General features: G+C 42.4%; 1 protein-coding gene across 3 annotated transcripts in view; it reads left to right on the forward strand.

The window, feature by feature from the left end:
* Nucleotides 1–8,124: 8,124 nt before the first annotated feature.
* Atp6ap1l (ATPase H+ transporting accessory protein 1 like) overlaps nucleotides 8,125–23,887 on the forward strand; it is a 32,634-nt gene continuing 16,871 nt past the window's right edge. Inside the window, exons 1-5 of one of the 3 annotated variants that reach the window (XM_037209523.1) lie at nucleotides 8,269–8,313; nucleotides 8,808–8,953; nucleotides 17,123–17,163; nucleotides 17,413–17,474; nucleotides 17,900–18,117. In XM_037209523.1, the coding sequence (XP_037065418.1) occupies nucleotides 8,865–8,953; nucleotides 17,123–17,163; nucleotides 17,413–17,474; nucleotides 17,900–18,117 (410 nt within the window). In that variant the 5' untranslated portion in view covers nucleotides 8,269–8,313; nucleotides 8,808–8,864. Of the gene's footprint in view, nucleotides 8,314–8,807; nucleotides 8,954–17,122; nucleotides 17,164–17,412; nucleotides 17,475–17,899; nucleotides 18,118–23,887 lie in introns of all 3 variants that reach the window. The other 2 variants (XM_028891022.2, XM_037209524.1) reach the window with 2 other exon arrangements.

Genomic DNA, 23,887 nt, shown 5'->3' on the forward strand with positions numbered 1-23,887 from the left:
TGGTAACTAATATAAGCCTCTGGTGATTATTTTGTAAGTGGCTTCTTGCTAACTGTTCTTATATCTTAAATTAATCCATTTCTAAATCTATACCTTGGCACATGGCTCGTGGCTCACAGGCATCGTCACATGCTGCTTATCATGGTGGCGGCTGGCAGTGACTCCTTCTGCTTTCCTGTTCTTTCTTTTCTCCTCTGTTAGTCCCGCCTATACTTCCTGCCTAGCCACTGGCCAATCAGTGTTTTATTTATTGACCAATCAGAGTAATTTGACATACAGACCATCCCACAGCAAGAGCTGGTCCTGCCCTCCCCCTTGTCTGCCATGTGGTAGTGAGATGTACCCGCACTCCCACCCCAGCCACCTGTGGCAGGCAGGAGAGCTGACCCAGCCCCTCACCAACCACAGCACTAGGGTGAGCAGGTCCTGCCCCTTGCCTGGGCAGCACAGTAGACCTGAGCCCATTTCTGGAGACGTGGGTGAGCTGGCCTCAAGACTGTGTGAGAGGCTTGCCTCTCATCTACCATACGGTGGTATGGGCAAGGGAGAGAAGCACCCTCCTCCTCGAGGTAGGTGGGAGAGCCATCCCTGAGGTCACAGGAGTGAGAGAGCTGGCCCCGCCTCTCAGCGGCTGCAGCCCTAGGCAGAGTGGCCCCTACACCTTGACTAGGCAACACAGTAGAACTGGCCCTGGGGATGTAGGTGTGATCGAGGTGCCCTGAGGACATGAGAGCCGGGAGAATCAACCCCAACTCTTGGGCCTTACTACATAGGGTGAGGTAGCCGGAGCAGTCCTGGAGACATCCCCCTGCTGTTGAGGATGAAGGAAAGCTGGTGGGCTGATCAACCCAGCAACCACCCAGACCCAGACCCAGAGCTATGAGTTGACCCATCCCATCATTCACCCCATCTGTGATCTGCTGGAGCACGTGAAGGGGCTGGTCCTGCAGATCCAAGTTACCTGATCTCTATGGCACAGGACAACAACAGGACATCCAAGAGGAGCCCCAGTGAGGGTCCAGTATTGATGATGTAGCAAAATCCAGAGTCCTCAAACCAGACAAACGATACTCAGTGTAACGAACACTTGCAAGTAACACTAGATGGACTAAAGGACTGTGTGGCCCACTGTGTCTCACTGCAACCTCCACAATGAGATTTTTCTTTTCTTTTAAATTTTATCTTGTTTTATTCTTGGGGGCAGGGTGCAAAGGTAGAGGGTGGATGGGAAGGGACGAGGAGATTAGTAAGATCAAGATCCATGATGTGAACTCCACAAAGAATCAATAAAAAGTTAAATTTGAAAAATTAGGTTTGGAGAGATGGCTCAGTGGTTAAGAGCACTGGCTGCTCTTCCAGAGGACGGGGGTTCAATTCCCAGCAACCACATGGCAGCTCACAAGTGCCTGCAACTCCAGTTCCAGAGGATCGGTCACCTTCACACCGATATACATGCAGGCAAAACACCAACGCACATAAAATTAAAAAAATAAATAAAATAAAATGAAATGAGAAAAATTGCTTTCTGCTCTTACTGGTCTCAGAAGTCACTGTCACCAGCCACTAGTAACATGGCTGTCACTTCATATACAACGAATAATACATGTATGTGCACAAGAATTTTACCATTTATTCAATGGCTTTATGCTAAACTCACAAAATCTATGTTGTCTATTATGGAAATTATTATCATGAAAATAATACCTTAGGCACATAATTACAATCCAGTACTAGGGAAGTGGAGGCCTGAGGATGAGGCATTCGGGGATAGCCTCAGTTACATGGTAGGTTCCTGGGCATCCTGTGCTATATGAGATACTGTCTCAACTCTTGACCCACCCTACACATAAATAAAACAGCATCTTGGACTTGATAAGCACATGCGATGTTCTCTTTGAGATGAGATGTGCTAGTGAAGGTCTGTCTCTTCAAGCAGACCACTACATTCTGCTTGCAGAGGCTAGGCCTTAAGTAAATGGCGGCATTGAACAGCACTTTTCCCATAGTGAGCTTCATGTCGGTGAATTTAAAGTAGTTTCTGTCTCTGTTGAGTTGGGGACCCAGCAAGCATCTGGTAAAGCAAACAGCAACAACAGCAACAACACCCCCTTCCCATTATCTACTACTATTAAAGGCCTTTTTCTCTCTAGGTCAGAGTCTACCCTCAAGCTTTCTCTCTACTTCATGTTTCCATTAGCTCGGAAATGTATCCTTTTCGCGCAGCAAATAGCGGAAACCCTTATCAAAATCTCTTGTCTCTGTTTACACCGGCCACTCCTCCTCTCCCTCCTTTCCTCAGCCCTCACCTGGGTGAAAGTGGACATCAAGAAGGCTGCCGGCCTCCCGCGCACACCTTTTAAAGATGCTTGCCTCAGCCATCATGTGTTTCCATTTTTGCATATTGCCTGGCCAAGACTGTTTTTTGTTTGATTTGGTTTGATTCCTTTCCCCCCCCTTAACATTCCTGGTAAAGAATCTGGTACAGTGCCAATCAGTGTTTGCTGGACGGACAAATGTATGCAGGAGCAGGCCTCCCGTCTCAGTGGAACTTGAGGAGTGATACGTGCTACTAATTAATCTTAGGCCTGAGCCATGTTTCATGAAGTGGAAAGGCACCTCCACTAAGAAGCATTAACATTTAAATTAGAAGCACTTGTAACTGTTTGATTTCCTAGTCTGATTCCAATCAAATCAGAAGTTGATTTGATGGAAATTGCTAGGAACCTTGGCAGCAGTTAGGTCCTGAACTTAATGCAGAATTATCCACCTTGCACAGGCCCCTGCATGCCCGGACCAAGATGCACACGCTACAGCAGTTAGCTGGGGGAACAAATGTAACCTGGGTATGTTATTTCTGTTTTATTTCATTTTATTATTTTAGCATATAAAATAATGGATTTCATAATGGCACTTCCATAGATGTGTGTAGTAATACTTAGTCAGTTCTATTTTTAGTCAACTAAATTCTATGGAATGTTTGGAGTAATTAACTTTCTAGTTAAAGTGATCTAAAATTCAGGCCCTAGAAGTCATAACCACATGGCTAGAAGTGGGGATTCATTATGTGGGATGATCGATGGGTTCATTCACTCAGTACATTTTATTGAGTGTCCACTAGAACTCTACGTACATATTTTTTAATCAAAGTCCCTGCTTTCACTGGGCAAGCTTTCTGGTAAGGAAACAACATAAACAAGTAAATAAATATCTGAGTGCAAGTCGTGATGTCTGGTTACAAGGAAAGCTGAGTTGACCTCCTCGGAGGAAATGCATGTGACCTGTTATGGGTGTTAAACAGCTCAGGGCAGTCTGTGTGCCTGCAACGTGGTCAGGGCAAGCAGCTGAGGAGAGAGAGCAGCAGGGGCCACTCTGGGCCGTAGGCAGCAGAGAGATTTGGATTTTGAGTCACCGTGCAAAGACCATTATCATTAATTTACCATTTGGACTGGTTTGGATAAATACAGACGTCTATTGGTATATGCTTCCAAAATTAAGTTAGATGTGTTTTTTTCCCTTGTGTGAACATACTTCTGTATGGTCACATATGAATATGAAAGATGAATTTTTGATATTCAAAATTCCAGGTAACGTTCATTTAGTAATACATAACAAGGCCGAAGATCAAGCAAAGTTGTTCAACTTCCTGTGCCTCCTGGATGCTGCTGAGGAAAATTTTTCTACCTACTTCTGCGTTTTCTGAGTGTGTTGTGAGCCGCTTGCTTTTGTTTGTTCTGGAATTTTTCCTCTTTCTGTTTTCACAGTGAATAGCTGTGAAACAAGAAAACGTGTCTCTCTCCTTTTGAAGCCAACAGCAGGTTTGTTTGTACCACTGAAAACAGGGGTGCTTTTCCTCTAGAATTAAAGGCAGGGGTTTTTCCTAAACACTGTGAATGATCTGGTCTCCTTGGGTTAGTCGGGTTCTCATCACTGTGACATCCCAAGTCCAAGAGAGGGGAAAAGTTTCTTTTTGGCTCGTGGTCTCAGAAGTTCTGGGCATGATGGACTGCCTGTGCTGCCAGAGGCTTCTGGTGAGGCAAACCTCCACAGCAGTGGACAAATGGCAGGAGGGGGGGGGGGAGAGAGGGGGGGAGAGAGAGAGAGAGAGGGAGAGAGAGAGAGAGAGAGAGAGAGAGAGAGAGAGAGAGAGAGAGAGAGAGAGAGACTGAGCTAGACTGTATCCTTTGATGGCATATCTTCAGTGTCCCACCTCCCGCATCTAGGTCCCAGCTCCCACGTCTATTCCACACTGACCCAGGTATAGTGATGCTCATGGAGTTGCTGAGTGACGACGAGTCATGAAGCCTTTGTCTTTCACCCAGGAGTCTTGGTGTCTGCCACCATCTCTAAAACAGGAAGGCTAGTTTGTCAGCTGCAAGTGGATAAAATCTCAGGCTTTCCACGTTCTTGACAAAGGCTCCCCAACAACCTGAGAGGCAGGAATAGTGTGAGGCAAGGCCATTCCCTGGTGTTCCGCCTGTAAGATAGCCAATTAACAATTTCCTACTGTTTTTCTCCTGCAAAGTCACAAGATGAGCTATTCTCAGACAATCACGTCTTAACTGTGACTTCTCTTTTAAAATGTGTGAAACCTACTAGGGATTAATTATTCTGCTTTTAATATTCTTAACCAAGTAGGAAGATAATCTCACAACAAAAAGAGTGACATGGTTAAAATGTTAGAATCTTAAAGACATACAATACCTGATGTAAAACTAACAGTTTTGTGTGCACAGGCTTGAATGATACCCAAGCACAGTTCTCTGAATGGTTTTTACAACACTATATTTCTCGGCATTCACAAAGCCCGGTTCATCACAGTGGGAGATGGTCTTGGGATGACACTTCCTCCCCATTTGCGTTCCGAGGAACAGTGTCATTGACACTGTAGAGGACTTCAGAGAGCTGCTCTTACAGTTGGAGATGTTCTATGTCTCTAATATAGTAGCTGCTCAACACCTGGCATCTGATGAACTTGCACAGAGAACGGTTATAGATGTACATCTCAGAGTGAGGGCAGCAAAGAATGCTAGATGTTTCATTAAAAATTCTTAAAATGCGGCTGGGCACCCACCTTTAATCCCAGCACTCAGGAGGCAGAGGCAGGAGGATCTCCATGAGTTTGAGGTCCGCCTGATCTACAGAGAGAGATCTAGGACAGGCACCAAAACTACACAGAGAAACTCTGTCTCGAAAAAAACAAACAAACAAACAAAAAACAAATGAAAAACGGCAGTATTTTAGATATATCAAGTTAATTATCATTAAAATTAAAATTAATTTCACATTTATTTTTACTTCTCTAAAATGTGACTACTAGAAAGTTTAAGCCACACATGCTGCTCTTACAGCCGATGACTGTTCTAGAGTCTTGCTACTTGAAGGGCAGTTCTTGAGCCTGTAGCATCTGAGCCAAATACAGGAACAGAGACTCCCCACCCCACCTAGACCTCCACACACAGAACTCAGATCCCAGAGACATCCTTGTGACCTGAACAAACATGAAGTGTTCAGTAGCAGAGGACTCCCTGGGGCCAGGGTTGCCAGATTTAACTGTTACATGCGTAGGCTAGTCAATAAAATGTAAGTTTCTGATGAATAATCATGACTTTTATATACACTGTAGCTTTGTGTGTGTGTAAGCCAAAGATCAACTCCTATTCCTCAGGATGATACCCACCTTGATTTTGGAGACAGGGTTTCTCACTGGCTTGGGACTTGCAGAGTAGGCCAGGGCGGCCAGCAAGCCTTAGGAGTCCTCATGCCTCCCCAGCACCAGGGTTAGAGATGTGAGTCTTTGTGCCGGGCTTTTACACACAGGTCCTCAAAATCTAACTTGGATCTCAGGCTTGCACAGCAGGACTTTACCAGCTGGTCCCTCTCTCCAGCCCAATGTACTATGTCTTAAATATTGTGTGGGGCACACATGTTACCATTACTTGTTTTTCTTGGATTCCAGTTTAACTGGATATTGTATAGCTTACCTGTCAGCCCTACAGAAAACTATGTTCCTGCTCTCAAACCTGCCTTAGGACTTGAAATTCCACAGAATCAGGAAACACATGAAAGTAGATAAAAGGGGAGGTGGAGAGCGGAAGTGGGGAAGTGAAAGAGAAAAAGGCAGGAAAGTATATGTGAGAGGTAGAAATGAGTCACGGCACAAGACGCTTTATTAAACTTATTATTACTACTAACTATTGAGACAGCGTCTCCCGTGGCCCCGATTGACCTTGAACTGACTGTGTAGCTGAGGGTGAAGTTGAACTTTTGGTCTTCTTTTTTTGTTGTTGTTGTTTTTTTGTTTTTGTTTTTTGAGACAGGGTTTCTCCATGTAGCTCTTGGCTGTCCTGGAACTCCCTCTGTAGATCAGGCTGGCCTTGAACTCACAGAGATCCTCCTGCCTCTGCCTCCTTAAGTGTTGGCACTAAAGGCAAGCGCCACTGCCACCACTACCTGGTGAACTTTTGGTCTTTTTGCTTCCAGCTCCTCCAGCTTATAACAGCTGGCTAACAGATGTGTGCCAGCTCATCCAGTTTATCATTAAATTATTATCACAACCCTCCCCCTTTATTGCTGTGTTTTCCCACCTCCCGGGTTAGCATGCTTTATTTCCTCCTGCTGTTTTCTGAAGGGGAGCCTGGTGCCATGGGAGGGGGAGACAGCACCCAAAGAAGACGAGAATCATCAAACAAGTCCTCAGTTTCCCTCGTGTCTGTTACTTCCCTGAACTTTCATTTAAAAACAGCCCGTCTCAGGCTGGCGAGATGGCTCAGTGGTGAACAACACAGGCTGCTCTTCCAGAAGACCCCTGTTGGATTCCCAACACCCACATGGTGCCTAAGAACCATCTGTAACTCCAGTTTCAAGGAATCTGAGACCCTCTTCTGGCCTCTGGGGGTGGGGCACTGCACACATACAGTGCATACACATATATGCAGGCAAAACACCCATCCACATAAAACAATAATTAAAAAAAGTTAAAGGTAGCCTCTCTCCACTGCCAATATTTTCCCATTAAAAGTATCAAGGTCCTGAAGCAACAAACATGCCCACTGCTTCATTTCAGAAGACTTTCAGTGTTACAGAATCTTATTATGTGTGTTTTAAATGTAAAACTTTTCTGGATTTTGTTTTGTAGACTTTGCGGGGAGCAATACGGTCACTCTTGATTTACCCAAGGCTTTTGTCTATCATTTCACTTAATTTCATCTTCACTAGAATCCTTTTTATCCAGAATATAGCAGCATAGAAAACACTGGATTTTGTTCTGACATCTGCAGGCACACGCACCACTGTCCTGTGCTCAGATCCCCCTCCCCTTCCCCTGTGTCCTGTGCTCAGATCCCCTCCCCTTCCCCTGTGTCCTGTGCTCAGATCCCCTCCCCTTCCCCTCTGTCCTGAGCTCAGATCCCCTCCCCTTCCCCTCTGTCCTGTGCTCAGATCCCCTCCCCTTCCCCTCTGTCCTGTGCTCAGATCCCCTCCCCTTCCCCTCTGTCCTGTGCTCAGATCCCCTCCCCTTCCCCTCTGCGGCAGTTCTTTAAGCACTCCTGTCCCTGTGTTCCTGTTCTGCAGAAAACCAGCCCGGAAGGGAGAGCTTCCCTGGCTGTTACAAGAGAAGCTCTGGGAACCATCCCACTGGGCATGCCTTCAGCAGCTCCTGACTCCAAAGCCAGAGTGTCATCCGCATCCCTCTTAAAAGTCTTCTCCGTAGATGGAAAGTTTGCATTTAATGGAGAGCTGTAATCTAGGACACATCTGGAAACATAGGTAAATTCCAGACATTTTTTTTTTTTTTTTTTTTTTTACTCACCAATTCACTTAAAATGTATGGTAAAAATATATACTCATAGATTTGAGAGAAAGGGTAATCATTTGCTGAAAAGTAGCATGAGAAGAAGCTTATGAGATGTGTGACAGTCCCGTAATGGTGCAACTTCCCATAAAGGGCTTACTAGCAATGTATTTTCTCTTAAAGTGCTGTCTAAATTTTTTTAAATGCGATGAATAATTGAAAAGCTAAACGCTGCTGGGTTAGCTCTGTGCTCCAGATAGAACATTGCCAGGTCTCACGCTCTTTGCTCCCCCATAGCACATCCTGGGAAAGCTATCTTTCTATTGGTTGAAGGTGCTGCCAGTCACTTGGCAAGAACAGTTCAGCCTCTGCTCTGTTTGCTCCATGAATTAACAGATGTGCTTGGTTTGAAAAGGCATACGTTTCTTGATGGGAAGAAAATTCTTGTTCAGTTTTTCACTTCTGTTTTTATGTACGGTGTTTTCAGCCACTTTGGATCAGATACTTGCCTGGAAGAATGTAGGGTGAGTAACTGCCCATCCTTTAATGCAATGTGTTTGTGAACCTCAGTGCAAGTGTGAAATTAGATGTTTTTGGCATTTCTTTATGTAGTTACATATCTGCATCTGTTTACGGTTCAAAAATGTATAAGTTAGGTTAGAGCATACAGCTACTACAATATTTATTATATTATACTTTTATGGTGAGAGGCAAGGATTTATTGTTCAAAACACTAAGAAACACTGCATTTTTATTAAATATACCACTCCTTAACTGACTCGCAGATCAGCCCTGGCTCTGGTTTCTTTTGCATTTGTAAGTAAGGGCTAAGTTCACAGCTTCTCCTGTCATAATTACGTGAGTGGAGACCTTAGGAATGTATAACTCGTGATCCCAGAGGAAAGATGTTAGGTCACGTTGACTGGGTTAAAGGTAGTGATTGTTTATGATGCGGAATTTATAATTAACAAGCTCCATTTTTGTTCCTTTGTCTGTTTTCTTTCCGTACCTTACAAAGAAGTACACAGACTTAGCTCTTAAAAAGTGTGTTTAGAATCTCCACCGCAGCTACTGTATGTCTCGTTTCCCAATTACTCACGATGTGCCGTCTCACCAAAGGCATCAGGGAAATTCGTGGGAACACAGAGCACAGCAGCAAACAGGGTGAGCTTGCAAAGCATCTTGAAGAACTCCGTAGTCAGCAGCTGATAACAGCTTTAAGAACAGATATTCTCGATGTTTTCTTCTTTTCTCCCCTGAGTCAATCAGTGCTTTCTTTCAAGCTTATTTTGAAATAGTATGTGGCTTAAATGTCTCATGTGGTTAAATGTCATATCACGCTTTGTTTGGGACAGGTCCCCTGTAGCCCACGCTGTCCTTGAATTTATCTATATAGTCAGTGATGGTCTTGAACCGATCCTCCTAGTTTACATTCCAAGTTCTGGGATAACAGCCATTCACTGCCGTGCCTGGCTTTGTAATAATGTGGAATCCTGTGCTTCTCTGCTAGGCAGCGGTTACATTTAGGGCCTCATGAATGCTGAAGCAAGTGCTCCACCACTGAGCTATATCCCAGCCTATAAGACATAATATTTCCCCACCAAGGTTATATGGAAATGAGTGGCTTTTGTATTACATTGGCAAAAATAGTCTCGAAAATTAAAAAATTCAAGTTCTGCCTTGATAAACGTAGATCTTAGAAATTACACAAACAGCTGTGTTCTTTACAATAGCCTCAAAACCTAGATGTTACTAACAAGCGAATGAACAAGGAAATGTGGTATATATACACAATATGATTTTATTTAGACCCAAAGGAAAAAAATAATTATTCCATTTGCAAGAAAATGGGTAGAACTGAAATATTAGGTGAAGTGTCCCTGACTTAGAAGAAACAGAAATGCGTGTTCTCTCGGGCAGATCCTAGATTTTGATTTTTATATATGTGTGGAAGGAAGGACAAGTGTAGGTCAGGAAGCTAGAAAAGGGAGCATGAGAGGGGAAAAAAGAGGTCTTACAGGAGGGCTGGGGAGGGTGAAAAAATGAGGTAATTGAATACCAGTGTCCTTACAGTAGAAGGGGGCTGTTGGGGAAGGAAGAGGAGAGGGGGTACAGAGAGCAAAGGGGTGTCAACGACAGCAAATTATGTCTGAAAACCCAAGAATGAAACCCAGCGTCTTATATGATAATTAAAAATTACAAAAACAAGTTGAGTCACATAGATGACCATCCTAATCTAATAACGCATGCTCAGTCACCATGAAGGAACCAACAACTCCTATTTTGTAAATGCTCTTTCAAATCGTGGATCTGCAGTTAAAAACACCTCTTAACACTGTAGGGCTCTTCCTAAGAGAGATGGCGGCAGTGTTGGTATGACGCACATTTCCTCAGTTTAAAGAGAAGGATGGGGGTGCTGGGCTTCATGTGGCTCAGCCGCTAAGAGCGTGCCTGCAGCAGTCAAGACCTGAGTCCGGACCTCAGCACCTAGGTAGAAAAGCCAGACTTGGCCGTGGACACCCGTCACCCCAGCCCTGCTGTGAGCAGAGAAAGGGAGACTACTGAAAAACAGGGAGCTCCGGGTTCAGTGAGAGAACCTGTCTCCAGGGAATAGGCAAGAGGGAAGGCAAAGAGCAGATACCCAGCATTCTCCTCTGGCCTCCGTACACACTCATATATACACACACATACATCTCATGCATGTATGTAAATACACACACACATACATCTCATGCATGTATGTAAACACACACCCAAAAGGAAAACAAAAAATCCTGTTTTAAAAAAAGGGGTTGAAAGTCACAATTCCTTCTTTTTGGAATCCTAGATTGGATTTACTCTTCTGTTTGTTTGAGACGTGGCCTCTGTACAGCCCTGCCTGGCCTGGAACTCCCTATGATGGTCTGTCTGATTTTGGACTCACAGAGGTCTGCCTCTGTTTCTACCTTGTGTTTTTGAGACAAGGTCTCTTCAGAGTTCTGGAACTTGCTGATTCAGCTGGGCTGGCTAGCCACTGAGTCCCAGGGACCCTCTTGTTTCTGCCTGCCAAGTGCCAAGATTACAAGTGTATGACACCGTGTTCCATGGATTCTAAGCATTGAATTCTGTGTGCTTACCAAATGAGTTATCTCCGCAGGCCCATAGCCACTTAAAATATTTTAGTTAGATTATATCAGTTATACATCTTAGGTTTCATTAGGATATCTAGCCATTTAAAAATACAGTAATTTTGTGAAAGAGTCTCACTAAGTTGCCCAAGCTGGATTTGAACACCCTATATAGACTCAGGAGATCATGAACTTTTGATCCTTCTGCTCCTGACTCCTGAGGCATTGCAGACCTGGGCTGCCAGGCCAAGCAAGGTTTAATTTTCTTACCTCAGTGTTTCTCAACCTATCCACGCAGACAATTGTGGATGGTTGTCAGTTTTTCCTGTCATTCAGGTAGTATGTAGTGATGCGTATTTTGTTCTGGTTGAAATTAAGTTTCTAGTAAGATCTTACTTAGTCAGGCTTAGGGTTGTACGCAAAGCCTGTCTGCATTGCAGTGTTTTAAAAAAGAATGATGCTATTGTATGGTTAGACCAGAGATGCATTGAAGTGACAGTGGACTTCTTTGTTTACTCTAAGTCCTTCATTAATGAACACATGAGAAAATTTAATTAATAGATAAAGCCTCAAACCAAGCAGTTTAACAGTATTACAGTTTATTTATTTATTTATTAATATACTTTTACTCAATAAATATCTAGAATTATCTTCTATTAGCTAAACATTCCCAATTGATATGATTTATCTTTCCTATGTAAACTATACTTCACCATTTTTTATGTTTTTGTTAATGAAGACACTTAAAAATTGGATGTATAAGTTAGTGTTATGATATATGGCTTTTGAATACCATTCAAACTAAAGAAAAATTTAAAATTCTGTTCATGGGTATGAGAAAGCTTTGTGTCTCCAGGGAGTGTTTTCTACTTGTTCGTTCTTCTATCGTATTTTCAGTGATGTTTCAACTCACATGGGAGAATTTGGAGTTAGGTAGGTAGAGATGTATGCATAAGATATACATTACTTTCGTTGTTCAGGAAATTAAATGTCTCAGTGCTCCCAAGTGCACCAGGAGGAGATTGGCCTCAGAGGACTGATTCATGCCAACCTCGGTCACAAGGGACTTCTTAAAATAAACAGCAATGTCTCCTAGGCTGTGTGTATGTGTGGCTAAGCGGGAGAGCACACGCCTGGTACAAAAGAAGCCGGAGTTCATTCCACAGAACTGGAAAAACAAAAAGAAAAAAACAAACAAACAAAAAAACCACATTCCACGCTAACTAGTATACATGAAAGTCTTAAATCTTTGTTTATAAAGTCCCAAGCTACAAAATTCAAGTTTATACATGCCTGAAATTGTCAATATGTGCATAGACAAATAAAAAATGTATTATATCTATACAGTGAGGTATTTCTTAGCAATGGATTAGAATTAAGCACTGATACATGTAGCAGCATACACAAATTCCAAAGCTGTTGTGTTAAGATTAAGAAAACAGGCCGGGCGGTGGTGGCACACGTCTTTAATCCCAGCACTCGGGAGGCAGAGCCAGGCGGATCTCTGTGAGTTCGAGGTCAGCCTGGTCTCCAAAGCGAGTTCCAGGAAAGGTGCAAAGCTACACAGAGAAACCCTGTCTCGAAAAACAAAAAAAAAAAAAAAGATTAAGAAACCAAATACTAAAAGATAAATGTTATGACTGTTAATTTACAATTGTATAAAATGCAAACTCATGCAAAATGAGTTTGTACTTGCTTGGGATGAAGGGTGGAGGGCTGAAGGTGAAGGGAACTGTAGAAATCCTTGGAGAACTTTTGGTGAGTACCACTAATATTCTTTTACTCTATTGTAGCTGTAGCACCATGGCTATGCGTCTGTGCCAAGACATACAGGATTGATTAGATTACATGGACAGTTTCCTGTACTAAAGTTACACTTGAGTATAGTTGATCAAAATGAACCAATTGTTGCATACTTGTGTAAGGAGCAGCTAGTCAGCATTTCCCCAAATTTGTCATCTGTAGAAATTTTTACTAGATAATGTAGAATAATGTATTTATAATTTGTAATCAGTTCTATTTAATTATATGTGAACTAAGATTGGCTGTGACTTGATTACTAAGGCTGAAAGGTGCGCTGGGAATCATGGGGAAGATTTTGTGTTTTGGCTGACATTAAAAGAAAGATTTATTGCTGTGCGGTGGTGGCACACACCTTTAATCCCAGCACTCGGAGGCAGAGGCAGGTAGATCTCTGTGCATTTAAGATCAACTTGGTCTACAGAGGGAGTTCCAGGATGGCCAAGGCTACATGGAGAAATCCTGTCTTGAAAAATTAAAAAAAAAAAGATTTATTTTATCTTAAATTATGTGTATGTGTGTGTGTGAGTGCACCCCACCTATGTGTTAGTACCCAAGGAGGCCAGAGTTGTCAGATTCCTCTGGAGTTAGGGTTCTAGGCATTTGTTGGCCACTTGATGTGGGTTCTAGGAATAGAACTTGGGTCTTCTGGAAGAGTAATACAAAGTCTCAACCACTGAGCCTCTTTCCAATCTCCTGGTTTGCGTGTTTTTGCACTTGGAATACATGACAAAACAGTTCTCTACCTCCCTACTTAACAATTTTACTTTAGGAATTGATATTAAAGAACAATCCACTGTAATATCTGAGAACAGAGTTCTCAACCTCCTTAATGCTGTGACCCTTTAATACAGTTCTGTGGTGGTAATTTAATTATACTGAAATGTGATTTTGATTGTATGTTAATAAATAAAGTTGCCCGAAAGTCAGAGGCTATGGATTTGTTCCAGATTAAGATACATCAGGTTTGACCAGCCAAGACCACCTGAAAGGTCTCTGATGACACCATGGCCCAGATGATTCAACATCCAGAATTGTTTCAAGGCAACTGGCTCAGACGATACAGCCTCACGGACTACTCCATGATCCTTAAATATTCTTTGCATCCCCATAAGATACAACGCCCCCCTCCAGCAGGAAGTAGTTAAGAGAAGCTACGCCCAAATTCCCAAATATACCAAGTTGGCTTTGGAGATGTATAAAAGTTAAAACCTTCCTTTTTAAAAAAAGAAAAGGGGAAGTGCTGTGGGATGATCTGTATGTCCTGTGGGAGCCCTTCTTGGGTTCTTTGTGGCGTTACCCAGCAGGTCCGTATAGAGGATGATTAGGACCATGGGCCTGAGTGCAGGTGTCTGAGATGGTCTGCACTTGGCTGTGCTGGGGGATGGTCTGTATGTCAAGTTGTTCTGATTGGTTAATGAATAAAGCCTGATCGGCCGTGGCTAGGCAGGAAAGATAGGCGGGACTAGCAGAGAGGAGAAATAAAAGGACACAAAGGCAGAAAGAGACGCTGCTGCAGCCGCCGCCATGACCAGAGATGCTGCAGCCGCCGCCATGACCAGCAGCCTGTGAAGACGCCGATAAGCCACCAGCCACGTGGCGAGGTATAGATTTGTAGAAATGGATTAATTTAAGATAAAGGAACAGTTAGCAAGAAGCCTGCCACGGCCAGACAGTTTGAAAGCTAAATAAGTCTCTGTGTTTACTTGGTTGGGTTTGAGCGGCTGTGGGACTGGCGGGTGACAGAGATTTGTCCTGACTGTGGGCTAGGCAGGAAAACTCCAGCTACACAGTTCCTCATGTCCTGGTGACCCCCAACCATCCAATTATTTTCATTGTTATTTCACAACTGTAATTTCGCTACTGTTATGAATTGTAATTAAAATATCTGATATGCAGGATATCTGATATGCGATGCCCAAAGAGGTTGAGACCCACACATTGAGAACCACTATCCTAGAATGTCGGAGCCCTGGGAACAATTGTTATTAGTGAGCTTTTCATTACATATACTATATTGAAAACAAAAATAGCCTTCTTTATCTTCTAGTAAAGAGGCTTATTTATCTTATAGTTTTGGAAATTCAAAGGCATGGATCTGAGTTCGTCAGTTCTGGTGAGGGTCCACGGCTGATGGCAGATGGTGAGTCTCCGGAACAAGGAGTCAGTCATACCTTGAGCAAGAAAATAGAGAACAAGAGGGATCACTGTTGCTCTCTTTATTACAATGTTCTCACAAGAACTACTGAGGGTTGTAGAACCATCACTAGGCTGTGGAAGAACCACCACACACTCTCAGAGACCTAAGGACATTCCCATACCCTGCCTGCCACCAACTGTCTGCCCAATCTACAGTCACAGTGAGCCTTTGGAGGGCTTTTTAAAAACATATTTGTAGATGTAACCAACAGTCTTATTAAATAAGAAACACAGCAACAATGTAAAAGAGAAAGCCGAGAGGTCAGAGCTCAGAGCTAAAATCTCACCCTTCCTCCTGCGGTGTCCCAGCTTCCCGAAAGAGAGCTATATCCTGTCTGTTCGTCTTTTTATAGTATTTTGTTTTGCCTTCTCATAGGCTGTAAATCCAAACACGTGACTGCCTCGTCACTGTGAATGTACATCCCCCTAGGTCTTAAAGGCATATGTCTCCAATGCTGGCTGTATCCCTGAACACACAGAGATCTATGGGATTAAAGGTGTGTGCCACCACCACCAACCACCACCACCACCACCACCACCACCACCACCACCACCACCACCACCACCACCACACTCTTGCTATGGCTCTAATAGCTCTGACCTCCCGGGCAACTTTATTTATTAACATACAATCAAAATCACATTTCAGTACAATTAGATTACCACCACACATATTAACCAAAGCTTCCCCTCCCTCCCCTCTTCCCAGCACCCTCACCCCCTCACCCCCAACCCATTCACTCCTCCTCCACTGTTTCTCTTCAGATATAGGTGGGCATCCCATGGATATCAGTGAGCCACGGTATATCAAGCTGAAGTGAGACCAGGCACCCTCTCCTCCACCAACGTTGGATGAGGCTCTCAGGCAGGAGGAATGAGTCCCCATATCAGGCAACAGAGTCCCCGGCTGTCACTGCTAGAAGTCTTATACATTTCTTTCTTTTTTCTTTTTCTTTTTTTGAGACAGGGTTTCTCTATGTAGCCCTGACTGTCCTGGAACTCGCTCTGTAGACCAGGCTGGCCTTGAACTCAGAGATCTGCCTGCCTCTGCCTCCTGAGTGCTGGGATCAAAGGCATGTACCATCACTTCTGGCCCTTTGGAGGACATTTAAACCTAAACATAAATATGTGAGACTAGGAACATGGCTGAAGACACCACGATACGTTTTCATGATGTTAATACTGTATGAAACTGAAAATTGTGTCCAAAAAATGACAACATGGGTAAATGTTTTTGATACACGCTGAAGCCCCAAAATTGCAGGCTGAAAAACAATATACTCTCAATATATTTTTAAGTTTTATAAAAAGAAAATGATGTGGTATATGTATGTTTATATGAGTGTAGCTAAAGAGTAGACGGCTATAGATCGTAATTTTTATTTTCATAGTTTTCAGAAATCCCTTTTTGGCAATTGAATCTGTCTTCTGTTTGCTTGTTTGTCTCTCAAGACTGTGTGGCTCTGGCTGTCCTGGAACTCACTATGTAGACCAGGCTGGCCTTGACCTCACAGAGATTTCATGATTCTGCCTCCAGAGTGCTGGGATTAAAGGCGTGTACCACCACTGCCTGGCTGAATTTATCCTTTTTTAAAAATAACAAATATTGAATATTTTGTCGATAATATAGTGACACAGTGTGATATAAAATTTCACTGTAAAATAATTTACTACATGTTATTATGTTTTTGTCATTGGTTAAAGCTTGGTGGCTAGCTTACTGCTTGGCATGCAAGTTGAGTCGCTATAACATTCAGCAAGGATCAGAACTGATTCATAAAAAGAGAAAAATTTCAGGAATTTCTGTGTTTTCTATATTTTGTTTGGAGAGGGTATGTTATATTTAAATCAGAAATTCATCACTTGGGCTGGAGAGATGGCTCAGCAGTTAAGAGCACTGACTGCTCTTCCAGAGGTCCTGAGTTCAATTCCTAGTAACCACATGGTGGCTCACAACCATCTGTAATGAGATCTGGTGCCCTCTTCTGGCCTGCAGGCATACATTCAGGCAGAACACTGCATACATAATAAATAAATAACTAAATAGATCAATCAATCTTAAGAGTTTAAAAAAAAATAAATTTCTCACTTAAAAAATGTCGTATTCTGAGTGGCGACAGCATGCTCCCGAGTGATATGCACACAGCTGAGACAGCCTCTCAAAGCTTCTGGGAAGCCTCCTCCATAGCTGTTTGTTCTGCATTTAAAACTCTATTTCTAATTTCAGTTCGCAAGCCTCTTCAAGTAAAGGAGTGATTATACGGAGTGGTAAGACTTGGACTTGTCCTTGTGTTTCCCTGGGGGCAGGGATAAAGAAAGGCCTTTTCTGGGATATGTTAACCTCACTGGTGCTGTTTGTACTAGAATCTCTCCTGGAGAAATCTTTTCAACTAGGGCGTTTCAAATGCTAAGCCCAAACAGGATATATACCAGTGATTAGCTCATCAGCATCATTCAACTAGGTTAAGAAACTGATAGCATCAAGCCTTGGTACTCACATCATTATTTATTTGACAGATCAAAAGCACAGCGGAGAGGTGAAGCCAGTCCAGAATTTTACAACAACACCCATCACACAGGTATGGCTGTTGGGACCTTAAACTTAAATAACATGCTCACTTTTCAATGCTTTCAGAGCTACGGTGAATATATACACAACAGTTACGTTAATTTTTAACATAATCTTACTTGAACTCTGGGAAGTTGAGAACAACATACAGTTCTTAATTTTACATTTTTCATCACAGTATTCCATTTTATGATTTTCCCACAGGAACCGCAGCAAGGGTATCTTTTATTACTTACTATTGTCTCTCGACCAGTTTTTCTTTCATTTGCAATTACACTGGAATAATTGGTCCATTCTTTGTGTTGTTCTTTAAGTAAATAAATAATAACATGTATACATGTTTACAGGATACGAATTAACCTTTTTATCTCTAGGAAGTCTCTGATTCCAAGGATGCACATGTATCTCTTACATTTCTTTTACTTGGTTAATTAGACTTTCAATGACAATCTGAGCAAAAGCCATTGGAGCGTCTACAGTCATCATAATCCTGTTAAGTTCTCCAGGGATGGCATTCCCTGCATCCTCTTCTGGACCAAGAGAATCACAGTGAAATTTAAGAATCAGACCTGGCTGGACCTCACAGATGAAGCACCTGGTCCAAACACAACAGTGGACACGGGCAACTCAAACTGCAGTGAGGAAAGCGCCATGTAAGTCAATCTTCCCGGCTGAGGAAGCCTTCCGAGGTACTGTGTAAGTTCACCATGACAAACCGGTTTGTTTTCCTTGATCATCTAAACTAAAGAACAAGCCACAGAGTAAAGAATGTTTTATTAGTTCTTTGAGAATTTTGTGCAACTTGTTTTGATCATATTCACCTCCAGCTCTTCTCAGATCCACCCCTCCATCTAACCACCCAATTTTGTGTCATCTTCTGTCATTGTTTGAATGTAATTGGCTCCCATAAGCTCATAGGGAGTAGCACTATTAGGAGGCATGACTTTGTCGGAGTGGATGTGGCCTTGTTGGAGGAAGTGTATCACTGTAGGAGATGTGCTTTGAGGTCTCATATATACTCAAGCCACACCCAGTATTCAGACTGCTTCTCCTTGCCTGCAAGTCAAGATGTAGGACTCTCAGCTACTTCTCCAGCACCATGTCTGCCTGCACACCACCATGTCACACCATGATGATAATGGACTAAACCTCTGAAAATGTAAACATTTTCCTTTTTAAGAGTTGTGGTGGTCATGGTGTCTTTTCACAACAATAAAAACCCTAAGACATTTTATTTTTTAACCAACAAGATCAATTTAGGCTGCCCAAATATTTTTGGATGTGAGTTCCATTGGAGAGTGGCTGATTAGTTTTCTTCTGTGGGTTTTGAAAATGAGAGTTTACAATTCATTCTAAAAGGGGAGGAAGGAAGAAGAGAAGGGAAGGAAGGAGGGAAAAGTTTTGTCTATGAATATTGTTGTACCTAGAATTCCCCAGAGACCATCAAGAGACCAAATTCGATGCAAGAACAAAGAGTCTTTTTATTGTTTTGAGTTAACTCGGGTCTCTCCATCCATCTGACACAGCATCAGAGCAGGAGAGACCCTGAGTAGCAATGGGGCAGAGTTTTTATAGGGAGTAAAGCAAGGGGGACTTGGAGTCTACAGAATACATAGGAACAGACTCAGGATTGGTTTATGTGAGTGGCAATCATGTTAGTAACTTTTAATTGGCTAGGGTTAGTTGGGGCTTACAGTTATTCATTTTTTTGGCAGGCCTGGACAAGTCCCAGGCTCTGTCCTTGAGCTGCTGTGGAGGCTGGCTGACCTAGTATGTACTGACTGTGGGGGCTGACTCGGTGGCCCAGGCTTGGTGCGTCCTATCTCCCTGTCCCTGCTGGCAAGGGCATCAGTGATTAATTGTCTTTTGTTCATGGCCCTCCCAGAAACTGCTTGCTCAGTCTCAGGAAACTGAAATTGAGGCCTGATCTCTGAGAGAAGACTGAGCAGCCTGTTATGGTGTCTGCTTGGTCTTTTCAAATATGTGCATAGATATTAATATGCCAATTTAGTTAAACAATAGTACTAAGCCTCACAGAAGGCCTATGATATCCCCAGTCCTGAACTGTTAGCTGGCCTTACAACACCAGGTATGGGTATCCCTCCCATGTCCCTACCCCAAATCAAAGGGCAGCTAGTTCCTTCACAATAAACATGCCACTGTTGTGCAGGTATGTACATCTTGCCAAGCAGGTTGGCCTTTTGGTTGCAGGGTTCATAGCTGGGTTGGATCATTGAAACCATTACTTCCTGAGCATCCTGAAGGACAGTCTTTTGTGCTTTGTAAGCTAGCCAGCCAGCAGGAAGGTTTCCAGCCAGGTTCTAGTTTGCTTTCTCTATATCTTGCAATGGAGGTGTGTGATGTCTCCTTCAATTTGTTTTTTTTTTTTTTTTTTTTTTTTTTAGGATTTATTTTTATTTATTAAGTATACACATCTGTCTGCATGTGTCCTTGCAGGCCAGAAGAGGGCACCAGATCTCATTACAGATGGTTGTGAGCCACCATGTGGATGCTGGGAATTGAACTCAGGACCTATGGAAGAGCAGTCAGTGCTCTTAACCACTGAGCCATCTCTCCAGCCCCACAATTTGTTCTTATTCTCTGATTCTGGTAGCCAACCAAGAACACTGGCAAAAGCCTGTACTGTTTGGAGGTAGAAGAAAGGAAGAAAAGATGGAAAGAAGGGAGGAAGGAAGGGAGAAAAGTTAAGTTCTCTTCAGGCTCGATCTCACCTCCAAATGTTAAGAGTCAAAGTACCCTGGACTTATAATGAAAGAACTTAGATCGCACAGCAGGGCGTACCCATCTTTGTGGGCTCCTCAGGAAACCTTCTTTATTCAGGACCAATCTTTGCCTCTAGGTGGTGTGTTTGGTCATGGTGAGAGATTCTCAAATTATAGAACATGGCCTGTTCCACAGTTTGTGTTTAAGAGGATATTTGGTCAAGTTTCAGTGAATCTTGGGGCATTTGAGTGTGAACAGAATGGGTTGAGATAAACAGATTAAGTAAATGTCCCCATTGCGAACAGACCACTTTGAAAGCCTTTCTCTGCTTTTCAGGCATCTGAGAATTTTTTCTTCTTCTGTTACTTGTCCAGGAAGAGGAAATCTGAAATGTTCCCTTTGTGTTCTACAACCCCCTGTTCAATATTTGTTGGTACAATGGATGCTTTCAGAAGAGTCTTTGCTTTTGTTCTGGCCTACAAGGACGTTTTGTATGAACTGTAACATATTATGCATGCACTCCTGTGTGCATTCTTTTTACAATATATATATGGTTCAACTGGAATTGCTGGTTTATTCCTGAATTCTGTTTCTTGTTTAAAGTTCTTGATGATGGGTGGAAATGGATATATTGATATATCGGTAAAGGGGATTGATAGACCCCCAGACCCAGGGTACTACTTTCTCGAGGGGGCACCCCAAGAACCCAGACTCCAGTCCAGTTGATACAAGAGCACGAGGTTTTTATTGAAGCGACTGTACAGATGGGCAAACTCTGCTCCTAAGAGCAAGAGTCACATCTTACTGCAGCCCCATGGGGGCTTTTAAAGGAAAAACCCACAAAGGCCATAAGATTACAATTCCCATACAATTTCGTTTCACAAGATCATGGTCTGATCACAGAGTGGGTACAGTCACGTCTGCATGTACATTCTTCCTGAAACCTCAAGGAGGGTATCAGGGCAGGAGTGGAGTTTACACAAAGGTCACAGTGGTCCTTCCTGGAACACCTGCAACTATCCCAGTCACAGCTGAGCACATCTCTTAACAGAAATCTCTTTATATTGTTACATTGTTGTAGGGGTGATTGAGTAGTGGCTGAGTCAGGTTGCCCTTGGAACTAGTTTTCTCTTTAGTTCCTTATTCTCCTGGGGCTTGGGGGTGTAAGCCTGAAGGGTTAAGGTCTTTCATCTCCCCATTTTCTTTTTGTAAATTTTAATCTTGAAATTATGGTATTATATTAACTCATGGACTGTAATGGCCATGCATAGTCCATGTATAATTAGCCATCTTGTCTCTATGCCAGGGAGTCTTCTTTTGACCCAGCATTTCAGCCTTTTTTGAACAAGGAATATGGGATGATGTATTCTCTTCTGGAACTGCTTCAAGCTGGCATTGGGGTGCCGTTATCAGCCCCCCCCCAAAAGGTTGAAAAGCTGGTCAAAGACTGGGCGGAGGGCATTTGTCAGTAGCATGTAGCTGCCTGACCCCCTAGGGACAGAGAAGAATCATGTTAGCTGGGCTTGTCCACGTTAGCCTTTAGCAAGTCCGGAGCCCACAGTCATTTGGAGCAGTGGAGTCAGCAACTGAAACTTGGAGGTGCCTGCCAGCCAAGTAGAAATCTATTGAGACAAATTTAAACTAGGAACAGAAGTTAAAATTTATGAACTTATTTGGAACCCTTAGGTCCATACCCTTAGTAATGGGAAAAGCAGTAGTCCTAAGACCAGGAGGGAGGAAAAATACCATCTTTAGGAATACTCATCTGGGGTTATTTTGACCTCTGTGAAGTGGGTCTAGGTTTTTATGACTCTTTTGATCCTTTGAGGCCTACTTACAAAATGACATAAAAGTTTTAGATACATTAGTATTATCAATCTGTACTGAAATCTATATTGTAGACAAAGCAAGTAATGGGTATCTGTAAAACAGCAGAAGTGGACTCATACCTTTGAGTCCTAACAAGAACTACAAATTTGGGCATTTTTCTTCTGTCCAGAAAGCCAGGTATAAGTTGGACAGAGATTTTTGGCCTGGTGAGAAGCACTTCTAGGTTTACATTTAGACATATTTAGATGACATCTAAAACAAATCCAAAATGTTGAGCTTGTGACTGAATAGTAAGTAGTTATTGCTCTACCAGCTCATCAGGACTCCTAAATGCTAAGCTCTGAACCATAGAACACGAGAGTAGTCTGAAACTTATCTCATTTTAGACTCATATTTGAACCTTTATGATTTATTTAAACTTTTATATATTAGAACATTTTTTTTTTTAAAAAGTGAGCTATCAAGCTAGCTATGGCCTTGCAGAAGGATCTGTTTGTCTGATGCTGCCATGCTAACAAAGTTAGAGCTAGCCTAGCCATCAGTACTGTCAGAGATCTGAGAAGGATAAACTATATCTAAGTGCTGTCCAAGAAACATTCACTCCTATAAATTATAGGGATCAATCCCTACCCAGGTCTCCATAGCGTTGGAGGCACCAGTCAGAACAGCATCAATCTTCTTCCACCATCAAGCCCATAAGGCAGAGTATTTTTTTCTGTGGAATAGGGACACGGAAGACTGACCTTGACCAGGCAAACGGGTGCAATCAATTTTAGTGTCCTACTGCTTGTCCACAGTCTGGGCTGGGTCCTGGCGGCAGGCGTTGCATTGGGGCATCTTGCCCTGTGGTCAGCGTTGTCATAATCCAGGCAGAGACGTTGTGGTGCCTCATACGTAATCTTCTTCGGAGACCTTGGGTCACTGATAGGATCTGGAAGCCTGTCTGATATAATAAACTTTTAGACCAGCATTTAAATGCCATATTCTGTAGATCTCTGAAGTATGAGGGCCGTCCAGGTGTCTGAATAGACAAACTTTGTTTCTAATTACTTGTTTCAAGCTCAATGCTGAAAACATATGCAACGGACTGAGTAAATGAGTAAACTTATTCCTGGAATATTACATCAGTATTTATTTATCCTGACTACAATTAAAAAGAAACTTAATTACTCATGACTGACGATTAAAAATAGTGCTTTTAAGTTGAAGCTTCTTCTAGCATCAAATACAGGTTCAGTAAAGAAACCAAAACAAAATATCAATATATGTATCAGCTTATTCAAATAACTTAAGTTTAACAAACTTAGCAAATACAAGGAGGCTAGACAACATTCTTAAGCCTGAATGTACCTTGGGTAAGGAGAAACATTTTTAAGTCATTGGTTTTTAACTATAAAAACTGTTTTTAAAAGATTAGAATCTTACAAATGTCTTTTGTAATAACAATAAAGTACCTTTTTTTTATTTTAAGGGGGAGAAAACATGGCATCATCATAATCTGTATAAAGTAGAACCAAGCTCTAGAGTACAAACAATCCCAAAGTTTAATATCTGGGATTTATTTATAATCTTTTTGGTTCCTTTACTTAGACACTTGGATGATTTCTTTAACCCTACCTTTGGCAGCATATATATGTTTTTGGTGATCATCACCTGACACTGGAAAACTGCCGAGGTCTATCATTGCAACCAGACTCTTTGGAACTCTAGTCCTGTCTAGTCCTTTGTAAACCTCAGCTGTTTTTTATGATCCTTTTATGTCTTTAAGATTATTATTATTTTACATGGGTAAATCTTAAATTACAAAGTTTAGCTGCCAGAGCAAGGTATATTTCTGTATATAAAAGCATGTAGCTTTAATATTTATCA

The sequence above is a fragment of the Peromyscus leucopus genome, chromosome 11, assembly GCF_004664715.2.
Source record: "Peromyscus leucopus breed LL Stock chromosome 11, UCI_PerLeu_2.1, whole genome shotgun sequence".
NCBI lineage: Eukaryota > Metazoa > Chordata > Mammalia > Rodentia > Cricetidae > Peromyscus > Peromyscus leucopus.